At 40.6% G+C, this 19,378-nt stretch overlaps 2 protein-coding genes across 5 annotated transcripts in view; both read left to right on the top strand.

The window, feature by feature from the left end:
• LOC134672790 (stress-activated protein kinase JNK) overlaps positions 1-11,976 on the top strand; it is a 211,597-nt gene extending 199,621 nt beyond the window's left edge. For 3 of the 4 annotated variants that reach the window (XM_063530745.1, XM_063530746.1, XM_063530747.1), the window contains 4 exons: positions 1,542-1,739; positions 3,919-4,053; positions 4,431-4,560; positions 5,303-5,580. In XM_063530745.1, coding sequence (XP_063386815.1) covers positions 1,542-1,739; positions 3,919-4,053; positions 4,431-4,560; positions 5,303-5,580 — 741 coding nt within the window. Of the gene's footprint in view, positions 1-1,541; positions 1,740-3,918; positions 4,054-4,430; positions 4,561-5,302; positions 5,581-6,492; positions 6,619-7,022; positions 7,188-9,486 lie in introns of those variants that run through there. The other variant, XM_063530748.1, reaches the window with a different exon arrangement.
• An 889-nt stretch (positions 11,977-12,865) lies between these two features.
• Positions 12,866-15,956, top strand: LOC134672673 (transcription initiation factor TFIID subunit 9). The gene is made up of 3 exons (XM_063530629.1): positions 12,866-13,368; positions 13,907-14,129; positions 15,481-15,956. Exons 1-3 carry the CDS (start codon positions 13,001-13,003, stop codon positions 15,607-15,609), a joined length of 720 nt encoding a protein of 239 aa, XP_063386699.1. The 5' UTR covers positions 12,866-13,000; the 3' UTR covers positions 15,610-15,956.
• Positions 15,957-19,378: the final 3,422 nt, after the last annotated feature.

Below are 19,378 nucleotides of genomic sequence, written 5' to 3'. Positions count from 1 at the left end.
GAGTAAAGAATATGAAATCAGAGGAAGGAAACTAAGCACTACGACTTGAGAGGCTACAATGAAGTCTTTTGACTTAGTTAGTTTCATAACCATTTTAAATACTTGTTCTGTTACTTATTTATTAATTTAACAGTTTGGTACGGCACACTCTTGTCACGCTTTTGCTTTTTTAATATGAAGTGACACTTACAGGAAGCCTCTACTCTACCAACTAATATATTTTTTGTCACTCCAAGTGCACCTCAGTTGTACTTATTGATGCGAGATGAACTCAATTTGGAAAAAGCCAAAAGAGAAAATATCTTATTCCTATAATGCACTAAATGATTACAAAAGCGACTTGTTCTTTTTTGCGTCGTATTTTATGACCCATATTTTATTTTCTATTTTCAATAGTAGCTTAGAGCATTTAATAACTGGAGTCGCCTTTAAGTGCTTATTCCTCTGCCGAAAACCTCACACAATTGTGCAAACTTTTGTATAGTATAGACTAACATGGCTATTTTTACGTTACCTGTAGAAATAGCAATACATTTGACGTCTCCTCCCCCGCAAAAATCGGCAGACTGATTTGTAAAGAATCTGACAGCCACTCCAGTTAATAAATGCTCTAAGAATAGTATCCATCACCTTCCTTTATTCATTACCCTACGCGACACCATATGTTACCCTATTTGTTAAGTAAAACAATTTCAATGGTCCTATTTTAACCGAGATATCAATAGCCCTTTGTTCTCGTTCCACGTGCGACACAATTGCACGTAACTTGATACGTAATACCCTTTCATATCTCCTTCACAAAGGCACTACTGAATATAAATATTAAACTGCGTCGAGAGAGACTTGCGAACAAAATACCGTTTTTATATGAAAAGTTTTGAAGCGAGTTTCGAGATGGAATACGAGTCCTAAATATACAAAAGTTATATAGTACTGTTTGTTGATGAAGTGAAATATTGACCTTTCTAATGTTTACATTTTTGATTTGTTTGTACCAACAAACTGTAGAAAGAGACAATGACATTACTTTGTCTTGTCGATGTAGATAAAACATACCTATAGGTAAACTGAGGCATGCGAATGTTGCTTTAGATTCCGTCTAAGTCTAAGCTAACTTTGCACTGATTTGAAAGAGATCCGCGGCCAGCAAGGGCGAATACCCTTATTACGAAGTTTCGTTTCGGTTTCGGCAGGCTTCACATTCACACCTAAAAATCATGTTTTGGCTGAAGGTTCAGTTTTGGCCAAATAAACTATTTAAGCTTTCAGCCGCGCCGACAGTGTAAATATTTGTGGTAGTATCTGACCGAAATTTCGGTTTCGGCAGGTTTTGGCATAAAAATCATGTTTCAGCCGAAGGTACGGTTCCGGCTGAAACTCGATGAAAACCGAAACTTCGGTTTCGATTTAGGTTTCAGCAAAAAAATCGGTTGCGTTCGGACACTTAGGAATACTAGGAATTTGGCTGATACTCATAACTAAGCTCATAACATAACTGACATACAACAATAATAAGTCATTTATCTAATTTTTTATTCCAGATAATTGGCCTCCTAAACGCTTTCACACCCCAGAAGAGCCTGGAGGAGTTCCAGGACGTGTACCTGGTGATGGAGCTGATGGACGCCAACCTCTGCCAGGTTATCCAGATGGACCTGGACCACGAGCGGATGAGCTACCTGCTCTACCAGATGCTGTGCGGCATCAAGCACTTGCATCTTGCCGGGATCATTCACAGGGTATGTTCCAGGTCTTCACCAACCTCTGCCAGGCCTCGTTAACTTCTATATCATAAAAAACCGGGCAAGTGCGAGTCGGACTCGCGCACGAAGGGTTCCGTACCAAGAAGCAAAAAAAAACGGAAAAAAATGCTAAAAGAAAACGGTCACCCAGCAAACATTTTAAGTATTTTTTCCTAGGCTCGAAGAAGATTTTTCCAATTTAAGTGAAAATGACGTCCTAAGTCACCAATTATTTTACGTATTGTACACTTTTACTTCCAAGTCAAAATATAGGGATAATAAAACGTAAATTTCACTTCATAAATACACCATGAAGTCAGGGACTTAGGGGTTGAAAATAAGGCAAAATATTAGGTAAAATTAACCTTAAACCCTGACCAATAGGTCAAATCTACTAATAAGGTATTTTAGGTGTATTTGCGACGTAATTATTACTTATACGGGGACTATGAAGTCACGGACTTAATGGTTGAAAATAAGTCGTATTACTAGGTAAAATTAACTTCGTACCCTGACCAATAGGTCAAATATACTAATAAGGCCTTTTAGGTGTATATGCGACGTAATTATTTCTTATACGGAGACCATGAAGTCAGGGACTTTATGGTTGAAAATCTGTCGAAATATTAGGTAATATTAACTTCGAACCCTGACCAATAGGTCAAATGTACTAATAAGGCATTTTAGGTGTATATGCGACGTAATTATTTCTTATACGGGGACCATGAAGTCAGGGACTTAATGGTTGAAAATAAGTCGAAATATTAGGTAAAATTAACTGCAAAGTCTGACCAATAGGTCAAATGTACTAATAAGACATTTTAGGTGTATTTGCGACGTAATTATTTCTTATACGGAGACCTTTAGGTCGTCGATTTTATGTCGATTTAGCTACTAATTTTAGGTAAATGTTACTTAAAATAGATACCAAATTGCGACCATATAGTTAAAATCACTTGTAAAGTACTATCAATACCATAAGGTTGTGCCGCCATTTTCTTTCATTATAACGAGATGCTAAATATGAAATTGCATAACTTAAGTTGTTATATCTTGAATGGTGCCATCGCACGGTACTTCATTGTGCTAATATTCAAAATAAAACAATATTTTTGATCAAGTCAATACACTCACACACACAAATATTTAATTACAACACTCAATTACAAGCAAATATATGCATTTTGATTTTATAAAATGTTGAAAACTTAAATATTTCAAAAGCCCATCGATAGTTTTGTATGTAAACCTAACATACTGCACGAAAAAATTTTCTGTGCACTAGATTTCATCGTTCTTCATCAGCGTAATCGGCCTAAATTATTTTACATGACTTAGTGGCCGCCATTATCATTGCACAACTTAAAGTTGTTTTCTTGTTAGACATTTTGTTTCTGAGTGAAAAGAATATATAAGCGTAAAATGTTTGTGTCTCTTTTTCTCTTCATCGCGTCTCATCTAAATATTGCCTCGCAGAGTAATTATATGGATAAAAATATGTCGCCATCACGTCTAAAGGTGGTAAAGAATACCAAATTAGTACATTTTCACTACGCGGCACGTCGTGGCGACGTCGAATCCACGTCGGAAACATGACCTAGTGTTGACCTAATGGTTGTAATCACTAATTTACCGTCAATAAATACGTCGCCGGCACGTGCGTTTTTTCCCCATTTATGTCGCCGGCACGTGCCCACGACGTCGATTCGACGTGCCTCATTTTGGTCTCCTAAATTGTGCGACCTAAAATAGGTGCCTTTTTCGGAATATCGACCAAAAATGTTTGCTGGGCACCCATCCAAGTACTGACCACGCCCGACGTTGCTTAACTTTGCTGTATGGGAGCCTCACTTAAATCTTTATTTTATTCTGTTTTTAGTATTTGTTGTTACAGCGGCAACAGACATACATCATCTGTGAAAATTTCAACTGTCTAGCTATCACGGCTCGTGAGATACAGCCTGGTGACAGACGGACGGACGGACGGACGGACGGACGGACGGACGGACGGACGGACGGACGGACAGCGAAGTCTTAGTAATAGGGTCCCGTTTTACCCTTTGGGTACGGAACCCTAAAAATCAAAGTATTCTACCTTGCCAAGTGACTATCACATTCGAATTATTTCTTCTACTGATCGAATAGCTTATCAAGGAAACTTACTATTACGTTCCAGGATCTTAAGCCCTCAAACATCGTGGTAAAGAGTGACTGCACTCTTAAAATCTTGGACTTCGGGCTGGCGCGCACCGCGGGCACCACGTTTATGATGACGCCATACGTCGTCACGCGCTATTACCGCGCGCCAGAGGTGAGGAAACCATTCTCTTAGCCCCACCAAGACCACTCTCAACAGAACCAATCTTGTGGAAACGCAATCATTGCTAATCACACTACGTTGCAAATTCTATGCGCGCCCGGACACGAGCGGGGAGTTTTATGATTCGTGTTCGCACGTTTCCCCACTTTTCTGTCAACCTCAATTTACGTAGGTAATACACAGGTATCTAGTATCTAATTTATGGGTCACCTTGAGCGTGCAACTGAAGTAACGTTACTTAGTCCAAATTAATCACAAAATAAGTCAAAACCTTTGAACCACTATATTCAACACTTTGTTCTCAAAGTTGACACCGAGATATATTTTCTATGAGATTTTAAAATTTAATTTATGTTATAATTTTCCAGGTGATCTTAGGCATGGGCTACACAGAGAACGTGGACATCTGGTCGGTGGGCTGCATCATGGGCGAGATGATCCGCGGCGGCGTCCTCTTCCCCGGGACGGACCACATCGATCAGTGGAACAAGATTATAGGTGTGTCCTTTGAGTACTCGTATTTCAGCCAAATGTCTCTCGTTCTCAACGGGACTTTGTTCAGGTTAAATCAGGGGTCTCTAAATTTTTTTACCTGAGGGCCATATTGCCCCTTAGAAACTTTCACGCGAGCCACCGTCAGTTTTTGTGTCGGGGGAGGGTGTCTGGTTGCTGCTGTAGGAACAGTTCCACGCCTTGGAGCCTGGCTCCAGTGGGCACTGGGCACTCGCTTTGGATGTCGGCGGGCCGGATTGGAACGCGTCGCGGGCCGGATTTGGCCCGCGGGCCGGGGTTTGGAGACCCCTGGGTTAAATCATTAGGTACCGCTTCAGAGCCCAGGATGACCAGGATCCTCTGACGTTTCTTCCTCCTTTTCATACGGAATAAAAAAAACTTTTTTAAAGAGCAATACGGTAAAGACGCAAAACGTACAATTTTTTCCGTATTACACGCTCGGAATCTGAATATGAAGAGGATGGTTTTTCAACAGAAAGGATAAGATTGTGTGAAGTGTCTCTCGCACAAGAGATCGGATATACGTAGCGGTACCTCTACTTTGAGGTCATATGATGTCTTTTGCTGGTAGCTTAGGATCCCTTTTCACATAAGCACCTTCGAGTATTTTTTGCTTCAAGGAACCTATATTTGTCTTCCAAAACCTAGTTTACTATAGATTAATCTAATTCTACATCCACATTTATACGTAATTTATTTGTAAATTTGGGTTTCTTTTCTTGTGTAGAGCAACTGGGGACGCCTTCAGCGGCGTTCATGGCGCGCCTGCAGCCGACAGTGCGGAACTACGTGGAGAACCGTCCGCGCTACGCCGGCTACTCCTTCGAGCGGCTGTTCCCCGACATACTGTTCCCGTCCGACAGCAACGAGCATAACCGGCTCAAGGTACACAGTGAACCACGTGGACACAGTGAACCAAGTCGAGAGCCGACCGCGCTACGCCGGCTACTCCTTCGAGAGGCTGTTCCCCGACATACTGTTCCCGTCCGACAGCAACGAGTATAACCGGCTCAAGGTACACAGTGAACCACGCGGACACAGTGAACCACGTCGAGAACCGTCCGCGCTACGCCGGCTACTCTTTCGAGAGACTGTTCCCCGACATACTGTTCCCGTCCGACAGCAACGAGCACAACCGGCTCAAGGTACACAGTGAACCACGTGGACACAGTGAACCACGTCGAGAACCGTCCGCGCTACGCCGGCTACTCCTTCGAGAGACTGTTCCCCGACATACTGTTCCCGTCCGACAGCAACGAGCACAACCGGCTCAAGGTACACAGTGAACCACGTGGACACAGTGAACCACGTCGAGAACCGTCCGCGCTACGCCGGCTACTCCTTCGAGAGACTGTTCCCCGACATACTGTTCCCGTCCGACAGCAACGAGCATAACCGGCTCAAGGTACACAGTGAACCACGTGGACACAGTTAACCACGCCGAGAACCGTCCGCGCTACGCCGGCTACTCCTTCGAGCGGCTGTTCCCCGACATACTGTTCCCGTCCGACAGCAACGAGCACAACCGGCTCAAGGTACACAGTGATACGCGTGGACACAGTGAACCAAGTCGAGAGCCGACCGCGCTACATCGGCATAACTATAAGCTAGGCATAACTAAAGCCTTTGAACCGAATTACAGACTACATAAAGTCTTTGAATTATACATAGCTAATAGCTATAGGTACACAAGCTCCGCCACCTTTGTACCTACATACCTACAAAATGTCGAGATAATCTGACACTAGACTTACTTGAATGTTGGCAGGCAAAAGATAAGCAGAGTCTAGATCTATACGAGTAGGTACAAAACGGGCTTTACACCAAACAATAAAAACACCTAAAGTACCTTAGGATATTTTTAATTATTGTTTGACGGATTTAACTGTAGTTTTTCAGACTTTATTGTTGTTTCAGGCGTCGCAAGCGCGCGATCTGCTCTCGCGCATGTTAGTGATCGACCCGGAGCGACGCATCTCTGTCGACGAGGCGCTACTGCATCCCTACATCAACGTGTGGTACGACGAGGGAGAGGTCAACGCGGTGAGTTGCATAAATTAAATTTTTAATTACATAACGAAGCTTGGGGTGGTTGAGGGGACGTGGCATTTAAACCAACATGAAATTAAAGTACTTTAGGCAAGGCACGGAACCGGTTTTTGTTTCATATAAAAAATACCGGTATTATTACCTACGTTCTTTTTGTTCTCTGGTTTATTATTTCATTTTCAATGGGACAATCTAATAATGCGAAGTTGTTACCTAAGTACATGATTCAGTCCTACGTAAAGAGCATAAAATAGTTAAAAATATTGGGCTATTTTGGATTTTTCAAAAAAACCGGTTCCGAGCCCTGCTTTTAGGTAACTTTTATCATATTTACTGTTTCGTTGATTGTATCTTGTGAAAATGAGTCGTTAAGTAAATGTGTGTGTTTGCACTTGCAGCCGGCTCCCGCGTCGTACGACCACTCGGTGGACGAGCGCGAGCACACGGTGGAGCAGTGGAAGCAGCTCATCTACCAGGAGGTGGTGGAGTACGCCGCGCCGCCGCCGCCGCCGCCGCCCGGCCACCCGCCGCCCGACCACGCGCAGCCCGCGCTCACCACATAGGTAACTACACCACTACACCCTACACACGCGCTCACCATATAGGTAACTACACCACTACACCCTACACACGCGCTCACCACATAGGTAACTACACCACTACACCCTACACACGCGCTCACCATATAGGTAACTACACCACTACACCCTACACACGCGCTCACCGCATAGGTAACTACACCACTACACCCTACACACGCGCTCACCATATAGGTAACTACACCACTACACCCTACACACGCGCTCACCACATAGGTAACTACACCACTACACCCTACACACGCGCTCACCACATAGGTAACTACACCACTACACCCTACACACGCGCTCACCATATAGGTAACTACACCACTACACCCTACACACGCGCTCACCACATAGGTAACTACACCACTACACCCTACACACGCGCTCACCGCATAGGTAACTACACCACTACACCCTACACACGCGCTCACCATATAGGTAACTACACCACTACACCCTACACACGCGCTCACCACATAGGTAACTACACCACTACACCCTACACACGCGCTCACCACATAGGTAACTACACCACTACACCCTACACACACGCGCTCACCATATAGGTAACTACACCACTACACCCTACACACGCGCTCACCACATAGGTAACTACACCACTACACCCTACACACGCGCTCACCATATAGGTAACTACACCACTACACCCTACACACGCGCTCACCACATAGGTAACTACACCACTACACCCTACACACGCGCTCACCGCATAGGTAACTACACCACTACACCCTACACACGCGCTCACCGCATAGGTAACTACACCACTACACCCTACACACGCGCTCACCATATAGGTAACTACACCACTACACCCTACACACGCGCTCACCACATAGGTAACTACACCACTACACCCTACACACGCGCTCACCACATAGGTAACTACACCACTACACCCTACACACGCGCTCACCATATAGGTAACTACACCACTACACCCTACACACGCGCTCACCACATAGGTAACTACACCACTACACCCTACACACGCGCTCACCGCATAGGTAACTACACCACTACACCCTACACACGCGCTCACCATATAGGTAACTACACCACTACACCCTACACACGCGCTCACCACATAGGTAACTACACCACTACACCCTACACACGCGCTCACCACATAGGTAACTACACCACTACACCCTACACACGCGCTCACCACATAGGTAACTACACCACTACACCCTACACACGCGCTCACCACATAGGTAACTACACCACTACACCCTACACACGCGCTCACCATATAGGTAACTACACCACTACACCCTACACACGCGCTCACCACATAGGTAACTACACCACTACACCCTACACACGCGCTCACCATATAGGTAACTACACCACTACACCCTACACACGCGCTCACCACATAGGTAACTACACCACTACACCCTACACACGCGCTCACCGCATAGGTAACTACACCACTACACCCTACACACGCGCTCACCACATAGGTAACTACACCACTACACCCTACATACGCGCTCACCATATAGGTAACTACACCACTACACCCTACACACGCGCTCACCACATAGGTAACTACACCACTACACCCTACACACGCGCTCACCATATAGGTAACTACACCACTACACCCTACACACGCGCTCACCACATAGGTAACTACACCACTACACCCTACACACGCGCTCACCGCATAGGTAACTACAACACTACACCCTACACACGCGCTCACCACATAGGTAACTACACCACTACACCCTACACACGCGCTCACCACATAGGTAACCCCAGTACACCAGTTTTAAAGTTCGACGATACCTATACGGTTTTTAAGCTAGAATATCCGACCGACCTACAAAGAATCACAAACTAACACAAACACAAAACTGGTACCAAATATGTACAGTTTGTTATTACAATTTCTCGCGCACGATGTGATAAAATTAAAAACTTCATAATTGGCAGTTGACATTACTGACAGTTCTATTCTACCAAAAGAGTTGTCAGCGCTTGAAAATACATTCTACTAAAAAAAGAGTAGAATTTAAAAAGTGGCAACACTGTAGTGTCGTCCCGTTTTCTTATGTAGATTGGTTTGAAAGGGACGACACTACAGTGGTGCCACTTTTTAATTTCTACTCTTTTTTGCCAAGCTATAAAATTATCTTCTTTTATATTCAAATCAATTTTTTAGCCGCCAAGTATTGTAATAGAATGCGTCTTGTTAGACGCCAAAATAAACGTTCTTATAAATGTTATTGTTATTCTACAGGTTTCGACCGAATTGACCGCCGATGCATCCACGAGTATAGTGCAAGGACAATTTTCTACAGGCGACGCGACCTTGAACGATTGTCGCCCCGGCGGGAAAGTCATGTGATCGAATATAACCTGTTACATACAATAACTAACTGCGTACATGTATATATTTATTGTGGGAATGTTATACGTGCAATACTCGACGGAATGAAATAAGTGCAAAGTAATTAAATTGATTTGACTCGTTCATGCTCCTGTGTACAGAGCATGAACGTATCAGAGACGTCATCAAAGATTAAGGCAGCGTAACAAATAATAATCTGTAGATTAGCTGAGTAAGTTTGTAACCTATTAAGTACCCGTTTGTTTGTTTTGAACCGGTTGTCATCTTGCTATTCCTTGTAGTTTCTTCCTGTAATAATCTTATGATAATACTAGCGTAGGTAAGTATTTTATTTTACAGAAATTGTAAATGCTTTTTAATGTTAAGCTCAACAATTTTACATTGGTTCCTACCCGCCCGACCCCGATTCGAAATTCAGACGTTAATTTCCATCAAGGAGTGCCTTTTGCGGAATGCTAAATGAAAGTTGGTGATTTTCAGCTTATGGACTGACTTTGATATGTTGGATATTTTTGTATGGGAATACATAAAATAAAAATAATTGACGACAGATGTGATTTCCTAATAATATAAAATCATGCAATATTTTTGTCTATGAATTTTTATTTTATTTTTTATTTTTAATATACTTAACATATTGGACTATGATAATATTGATAATGGAATATAAATAACAATTTAATCTGAAGTTGAGCTTGATCTGTGTTGTCGTATTCGTTTTGTATGATTTTACTTTACATATTTTAAATATTTTCATGTTGTTAACGCAAACTCATCACTATTGCAAATTAATTTCTCTATTTCCAAAATGTCAATATTTCAACGACTTCGCATAACAAGTTTTTTGTAATTCCGCGCTATCCCTGACTGTTATTTGCCAGCGGAATGTTTCTAAGAATTTGCAATAGTGAATGTAGGCATAAATTATATGTGATTTCGAACATGTATGATTTGTTCTTAGCCATAAACAGCGTCAAATGGTTACTTGGGATTTTGTGATGTTCATAGTTTTTCGTAATTAGTCCCTAGTTAAGTTGTTGATAATATTGTATTGACTGTATTGAATATTGAAAGTAGTTCAATAAGTACATTTCTACCTAAGTAGTATTTTATAGGTCACCTCACACGTTGCGGCCGAGGACTGAAACAAATACGTAAATAATCAAGCAAGCGTTATAAAATATGCCGGCTGTATGTATCAAGCGTTACCATAGTCAAACATGTTTTTTTTATAATTCAGCGTGGCTTAACGTGTGAGGGCGTCGTAGGGTATTGTTTGAAACCTCACTAGGTGATATAATATAAATTAAGGATAAAGAATGATGATAGTCTTACCGGGTGGTTTCAGCGAATAGCACAATTTATTAGCTATAGAATAAAGCTGGGCGGTAACAGAGTCGAGACGTAACGTCAGTTTGTATAACCATTAATGATACAAAAGCAATAATACATTCTAATTACTTTCGTATTCTTCGAGCGGTCGTACGTCAGTTACATTCATTATTTCGGCAATTAAAACATATCACGAGCGACACAATAGATTGACGACTAATGACGACGTAGTGATTGCTCCGGCTTCTTTCAATGTTACTTTACTTTGGTTCCATGGAATTATAGGTTACACAAAACTAAAAGACTGTAAATTAACGCGTCTGGGACAGGAAACGTGTAATTAAAGTGTTAAATAAGGTCAATTGTGTTACCTATAATAGAACAAATAGAGCTAAGATATTGTCAATACCTTCAACCCTCCTGGCTTAACTCTTATACTTTCAACACGAAAAACCTAAGTCACAAGACCTCACGGGAAAGTTTATAATAGGTAATTATAGTTGTATAGGTTTTTAGTGTTGCAAGCATAGGACCGAGTATCGTAGATAAGATGACGGGGTACGTAAATAATAAATGTATTGACAATATGTAATGCAGGTTACCAATTCACGATTATCATAAAGCGAAAAATATTGAAACTATGTGAAAGTATACAATTACAAAAAAAAATTAATATTAAGAGTAAACCTGTAAATAAATAAATAAATCTATAGTCTAAATGGAACGAAAGTGAAGAACATCTATTTAAAGGACATTACGTTTGTCACTATTATAGTTATAAAGTTCACAACTGTACGTCCAAATTGTCCATTTATATGTTAAAATGTACCTAATACAAATTACAATAATGTAATCATTAGAATGTATTTTAGTACACTTGGTAAACAAGGTTTAAGGTAGTCGCATGTTGAGACGCGAGCCGCGTGTGGCTTGTAGCGGTATACATACTTGAGTTAACACTTCGATGACTATCTAAAACAACTTATTTTTACTGTACACGTAAGTTATTTCATATTTTAACTGAATAAAATCAAAATGGTTATTATACATTATGTGTTTGATTTCTGACGTTCCTGTGCACATTTATTTATGTTTTTTTATAAAGTATGTATATAAATGCCTATTTTAGTAAAATAATGACAATTAAAAAAAACAATAGCATATAAGTAAATGAACGTATAAATATGTAAGAAAAAAAATATATATAATAATTGACGCGGTGAACGGTGAACTATTGTCAAATATATAACAATGATCCTTGATCAATTTGGAATGGTAAATAAAACGATTCGAGACAATTACGTAGATAGGTTGATATCAAATCTAATCAAATATGTATAGAACTAAGTTTTATACTATTTTGGCAGTATTTCTTACCTGTTTTGAATTCGCAATTTCAATAAACAATGAGTATCGGAATACCAAATGGCCTCTTTCGACGGTTTTTACGCAAATAAAAGCAAGTTTTTCATTTATTTTTAGTAGTCATTTTAACTATACTTGGTCAACCAGATCTTGTCAGTAGAAAAAGGCGGCAAATTTGAAAATTATAGGCGCGAAGGGATATCATCTCATAGAAAATTTGAATTTCGCGCCTTTTTCTACTGACAAGATTTGCTTGACCGTTGACCGTCTATACCAAAGTAGTAGAACTTTGGAATGGCAACACTTTTTAACCCACTTTAGATCAGTATTAACCTCTAGCCGCCCATACGTCAAACCTTGCCAAGCAAAATGAAATTTTATTTTGTCAACACAAAGTTCAAATTAGAATGGAACAGGAGATCTTTTTTATAGATCTCTGGGCGGCTAGAGGTTAAAACGTTGATAATAAATTGATATTAAGACGATTTTACCATAGGCTTGAATGATCCTGCTGTAGAAAGTGACACTGATATGACATGTGTCATGTGTCAAAACTGATAGTGCTTGCTTGCTTTGTTTTGTGCATAATGCGGATCGAAGTAAAATTATAATTTCCTAGATTTCGTTCCTATTTCGGTCCTATTACAGAACCGATTATTAATCAATAGCTTTCATACAACCGAACGATTAATTACGAACCGACACAATGTCGGAAAAGGACAAATCGAAATCCAACAACCAAACCAAACACATACCAAAAGACGCTCAAGTGATCATGTCCATAATGAAAGAAGTTGGCGTCACGGACTACGAGCCTAGAGTTGTGAACCAGCTTTTAGAGTTCACTTATCGATACGTGACCTCGATATTGGATGACGCGCGCGTGTTCGCGAACCACGCGAAGAAGAAATCGATAGATATAGAAGATGTGCGGTTGGCTGTGCAGCTGCAGTTGGATAAGTCGTTCACGAGTCCGCCGCCACGGGAGGTGCTGCTGGAGATCGCGAGAGTGAAGAACGTCAATCCACTGCCTTTGATAAAGCCGCATTGTGGGCTGCGCTTGCCTCCTGACCGGTGAGTTGTTTATGAAGAAAGTACAATCATAATATAAAAATGTCTTAACTTATAGTGCAATTGTAGTTATTTAAAGGCATAATTTGATGTCAAGGATTTTTATGGAGTTTAGCCTCTGTCATTGAAAATTACATTTAAATACAAGGACTGTGTTGTCCACCTAACTTAACATTGTTAAGTAGGTTACTTAAGTATACATGCTAAAAAGTATTTACAGGCTTTTGCAAATGATAATGTTGTTTACTGATGATAATGTCACAGAAAATGGAACAGTGAACAATTGATGTTTGTTACACAAACATCAGCAGTGATTTACCAATATCAAAATTTAATAAAACATGAAAATATTATAGAGAAACTGTGTCACTCTCCTGTTAGTTACACAAATTTAATGTGATCTACAAAATAAGGACTGACTTTTCTTTCCAGAAAGACCTAGCATGTAGGAGACTTTGTATTTAAATAAAAGGTCTTGTATTATTTCATCCAAATAATCATTAGTAAATGCCTCTCATTAACTATTGTTAAATGTTTCCAGTTACTGCCTATCAGCCTGCAACTACCGTCTCCGGCCAGCATTCAAGAAAGTGGCATCTAAGCCGGCCGTGGTCCCCACTCCCACCGTCAAGACTGTCACATCTTCGAAGGGCGCGAACCAGAATGTGGTGGTGAAGCGGCCGAGCGGGGCTATAGTCAATGTGTCATCGGCCAAGCCCAGTGTTGTGCCTAAACCTGTGCTTAAGTTTACTTCAGGCAGTAAGGTAAGAAAAGATTGTAATGTAGTTTTGTGGAGCATTGTATGTAACAAAAAAGTTGTAACTTCTAGTATAATAAATAACTAAATAAAAAAATAACAAAATTAAATAAAAAAATAACTAAATAAAAAAAAAATAACTAAATAAAATAAAAATAAAAACTAAATAAAATAAAAATAAAAACTAAATAAAAACAAATTGCTTCAGCTCTATCTCTGTGTTTGTTTAAGATGGGGAAGGCTTTTAAAATTGGGTTTATGGATTGTGCCTCTATCCAAAAAATGTACCATCTTCCAAAGTGCCATTTAAGTTGACGTTTTTACCCATGTTCCACATTACAGTAGAACCTCGATTATCTGAAATAAAAAAAGCCGGCCAAGTGCGAGTCGGACGCGCGCACGAAGGTTCCATACCATTTGCGCAAAAAAGGCAAAAAATTACGTTTGTTGCATGGGAGCCCCGCTTAAATAGTTATTATATTCTGTTTTTAGTATTTGTTGTTATAGCGGCAACAGAAATAGATCATCTGTGAAAATTTCAACTGCCTAGCTATCACGGTTCATGAGATACAGCCTGGTGACAGACAGACGGACAGTGGAGTCTTAGTAATAGGGTCCCGTTACCCTTTGGGTACGGAACGCTAAAAATGACGTGGAGTAAACAGACTGCATTGTTTCTGTTATGTATGTATACTGGTGGAGGATAGGGTCAATTCTCCCCGCGCGCCCTCTGGCGCCTGGCACTATTGTAATGTTTGTCAGTCCGGCAATAAACCTATGTACTGAACGCCAGGGCCGTCTTAAACTATGTTGGGGCCCCTGGGCACAAAAGAATGTGGGGCCCTTTTGGAATGTAAAGAAAGCTAATTAAACTAACATTTTTCTACTATGATCTATTTATTATGGGTAATCAAATATACTGTTACTGTCTGTCCTTCGGGGCACCCTGAGGGTGGGGGCCCTGGGCACGGGCCCCGTGTGCCCTTAATGGTAGAGACGGTACTGCTGAACGCACGGTCTTCTATTTAGTACCCCCGAGAACCCTTCGTACCATTCCCCTGGGCTTGCATGTCGGCGGCCGATCGTAAGATCAGGCCGATCGTAATGTCCCTGTGTATTGTTTTGAGGATAGTCACAATAAACCAATATATAGGTAAGATAGGTTCGTTAGGTTGCTTCAGATGCTCGAAGGGCAAACTGCCCAGGAATAGGAGCCCCGCGTAGCGGGGCTCCGTCGACTCAGGGAACGAGTCAAAGATTTTCACGTTTCACAATATGCCTAGGAATTTCACGATATGCCTGATCTTACGATCGGCCGCCGACATATATACCACTAACATCACGTGTTCCCTCTCCAGGTGGTCGCGAAGCCGGCCGTGCGCGTGACCGCGGGCCCGTCCACGCAGGGCCCCGTCAAGATGGAGCTCGACCCGATGGACTCCGGGCCCATGAAGAGGAAACGCGAGGATGACGATTACGACTTGTAGATCTCTGTACTCTTTTTGAGCGTTTCTTTTATTATTTGCCATTTTATATATTGTGACCTTTTTTGCCACTTTTGTGTTATTTCTGGTCAGGATCACGAGCCCTTTTCATCCTTTTAGGATTTCTCCTATAAGGTCCTAAAGTATAGTGTCCTAAAATTTCCATACATTTTTCAAACTTTCCTTTTTGTTACCGCCATACAAAGTGTATGGGGAAATGAGGAAAAAAACTCTGGGACATTTTTTATCCCATTAGAATCGAAAGAGCTCGTGATTCTGAGTAGAAATAACACAAGTGGCAAAAAAGTCGCAATAAATTAAAATGCCAAAATATAAGGGGTCATCCATTAATTACATCACACGTTTAGGGGGAGGGAGGGGGTCAAGAAAATGTGACATATTGTGACATGGGGGAGGGGGGAGACACAAACTTTGTGACGTCACTTTAACTTCAACACTAACCGAAAATTTATTAAAATTATTTTATTCGCTGTACATTTAAATAACAAGTTTTTAAAACGATAATCGTTTTTATTCATTTAATTTTCTTTCCTAAGCAGTTTTGGGTTATAAAATTACTAATATTTATATCGTCAAAAATATTTTGATAAAATATTAATAATACTTAGGTACTTACTTAATTCGATTTGGCGATTTCGTAGAAAAATGTGACGTCACACTAGGGGGGAGGGGTTTGCCAAATGTGACCAAGTGTGACAAGGAGGGGGGAGGGGTCAAAAAACCTAGAAATTCGTGTGACGTAATTAATGGATGACCCCTAAAAGAAAACGCTCATTTGCGGAATTGCCTGGCCTACAATTAACTCTTTTGCTAAATAGGAAATAAGTATCGATATTTCGTTGATTATGAATTTAGTTTTTTTTTACTGTAAGAATAAATGCTATTTGTATTAAATATATGTGTTGTTTGACATTTCAATCTTATATGCACTGGTACAGTCAGCGTCGTATAGTAGGTAGCATAGAAAAATAGAGTTAGACCAAGAAAAGTCGGCAGCGATTTTGATAGCCCACGCAGTGCGAGTGTTATTTACTCGTCATAATTTCATATAAGTTTGACGTTTAAAATTACGTGGGCTATCCAAATCGCTGCAGGCTTTTCTTGGTCTTACGCCATACATATTATATGGTGTGTATTATGTGCATTGCGACTCGCTCTCTCTCTAAGCAAAATGTGAGACAAAAATACACGTTGGACAAAGAAATTGAGCAGGTGGAACACCGAATACCAGCGTTATTCAGTAACCGAGAAACATACGTCTATCGCTCCCGCATGTTCGAGCGATAGAGAGGTAAATAGAATAGATGTCGCGACGAACGGAAAGTCTAAATGCTCAACAATTTTCATCTAATATTATAACCGGAACTGTATTTTGAAATTTTTGAACTCCTGTGGCCTATTTTATAAAGCTACAATTTACAAGCGGAAGTCTCTTTCTAACCCTATGTGTTAGAACGAGACTTCCGCTTGTAAATTGTAGCTTTATAAAATAGGCCACTGCATGTAATGTTAGTTGTAAATTATTGAGAAATACCACAGAATAAATAACAGTACTAACGTACAGAAAGGACACTTTCTACAAAAGTGAAGTTTGACAGCGATTCAGAGTCGAATCATGCTGTCCCTTTCTAATGTATGACACTATCCCTTTCGGTTATTTATAGTTCGTTTTTTTTAGCATTAGAAAGAACTCCACAGAAGCAAGCGTGCAGTTTTTATCAGGCTCTTTAATTGTTAATAATTATTGAATTATCTAATGTAACATGGTCAATACATATAATTTACTTCAAATTATTGCCGCTAAAAGTGCTGGGTTTGGAACCACACGCTTACTTCTGCGAAGTTCTTTCTAATGCTAAAAAAAACGGACTATATATAGAGTTGTAAAAATTCAAGTCATTATGTTATCTGTGGTCGTGCACGCAAAGGGACGTCAAGTTGTGCCAATGTGATTTAAATTTATTGATGATCCTAAATGTGACTGTGGTGCTGAGGTGGCTGATATTAACCATATATTCTTTTCTTGTCCCTTGTACGATCGCACTGTTTTCATGGAAACTTTACAATCTAAACATATTCCCTTTCCAACAGACATCCCTTCCTTGCTTATTAATCATGATTTATATAACATCTTAGCATGGTTCATCTCTCATAATAATATAAAAGTATAGTATTAAGTATATTTACCATTATCACATTGTATTCTTATACCTGACCTGACCACTTTTTCCAAATTCCGTTCCTTTATTCCTTTCCGCGTTTAATTTCCTACCCTTTTACTTGACGTTGGCTACGGGCAACACCGCCCCCAAGTCCATACAAAGAAAAAAAAAAAAAAAAAAAGTTGTGCCAGCCAGCCCTAATAATGCTTGGAGCAATGAACGAAGGGAGTAGTGTCTCCCCACTGGCAATACACTTTTCGTAAGTCGCGACACACGTGACATCTAGTATCAAGTAGCAGTACTGATAATTCCGCTACTTGACGCTAGATGTCGACTACGAAAATAATAGTCGTTATGGTAACAAAACTGCCGTATAAAGTGAGCACTGTATGCTAAAGGAAAGAAGTATGCACGGACATTATTTTCCTTGGCATATGGTAGAGATTCATATTTAGTACCTGAGGGGCTACCGCGAAAACCGAAATTCGCAAATTGCGGGGATTTTTCTCTTTTTTTTTTATTATGAATGGGCTTACTCATGGCCACAGACTAGCCGAGGCGTAGACGTGGCCTACGATGGACAGAAGGTGCCACCTGTGGGATGGCTCAGCTAAATACCAACTTGCCGCTTTGGACTCAGTGGAGCGCAGAGCCAGGAGGATGATTGGCGACAAGAAGCTAACGGCTAAGCTTCAGTCTCTGGCCCATCGGCGGAGTCGCCAGCCTGTCGGTATTCTACAGGCTGCACTTCGGGGAGTGTGCCCAAGAGCTACACGAGCTTATTCCACCGTCCCCATTCTACCATCGGACTTATCACTCTCTCGGTCTCTGTCACTCTAATTACACCGTCATTGGAGTAAAAGAGAAAGATCCCCGCAATTTGCGAACTTCGGTTTTCGCGGTTATAGCGGTATTTTTAACGGCGTAAGAGCTTACTAAAGTGTAAGCCTTCAAAAATTGAGTCGAGACCATACGTAGTCGTGGCGGTTGCAATTTGCAATAAGTTCACGCTGAGGCAGCCAAACAATAGCGACATCTAATGTATAGACAGCGCCATCTATTGACATCATTCGAAAATAAAGTAAGGTTGGTTTTCTGGTTTCATGAAAAAAGTAAAAACATTCAAATAAGGTTTTTTGTAGAAATTCGGTAGGGAAAGTCTGCAACGATTTTGATAGCCAACGCAGTGCAAGTGTTAATTTTAAACTTCTTTGAAATTATGACGTATAAAATAAAATAACACATGCACTACGTGGACTATCAAAATCGCTGCAGACTTTTCTTGGTCTAACTCTAGCTAGGTCACTCGATAAGTTTTGAGATCCTCGAAAATTAAAAATGTACCGCATCCTTATTCTATGTCTATAAAAAGCAAAAGAAAACAAGTGACCAATTAGCTAAATTCAAAAAAATAATCGTGTTGCAGTTATTTTACTAGTTAGATCAAGAAGTCTGCAGCGATTTTGATACCCCACGCAGTGCAAGTGTCATTTACGTCATAGTCTTATAGAAGTTTGGCGTTTAAAATAACACTTGCACTGCGTGGGCTATCAAAATCGCTGCAGACTTTTTTCGGTCAGACTCTAGTG

Source organism: Cydia fagiglandana, chromosome 17 (assembly GCF_963556715.1).
Source record: "Cydia fagiglandana chromosome 17, ilCydFagi1.1, whole genome shotgun sequence".
In the NCBI taxonomy this organism is placed as follows: Eukaryota; Metazoa; Arthropoda; class Insecta; order Lepidoptera; family Tortricidae; genus Cydia; species Cydia fagiglandana.
This window is presented reverse-complemented; position numbering and strand designations above follow the sequence as displayed.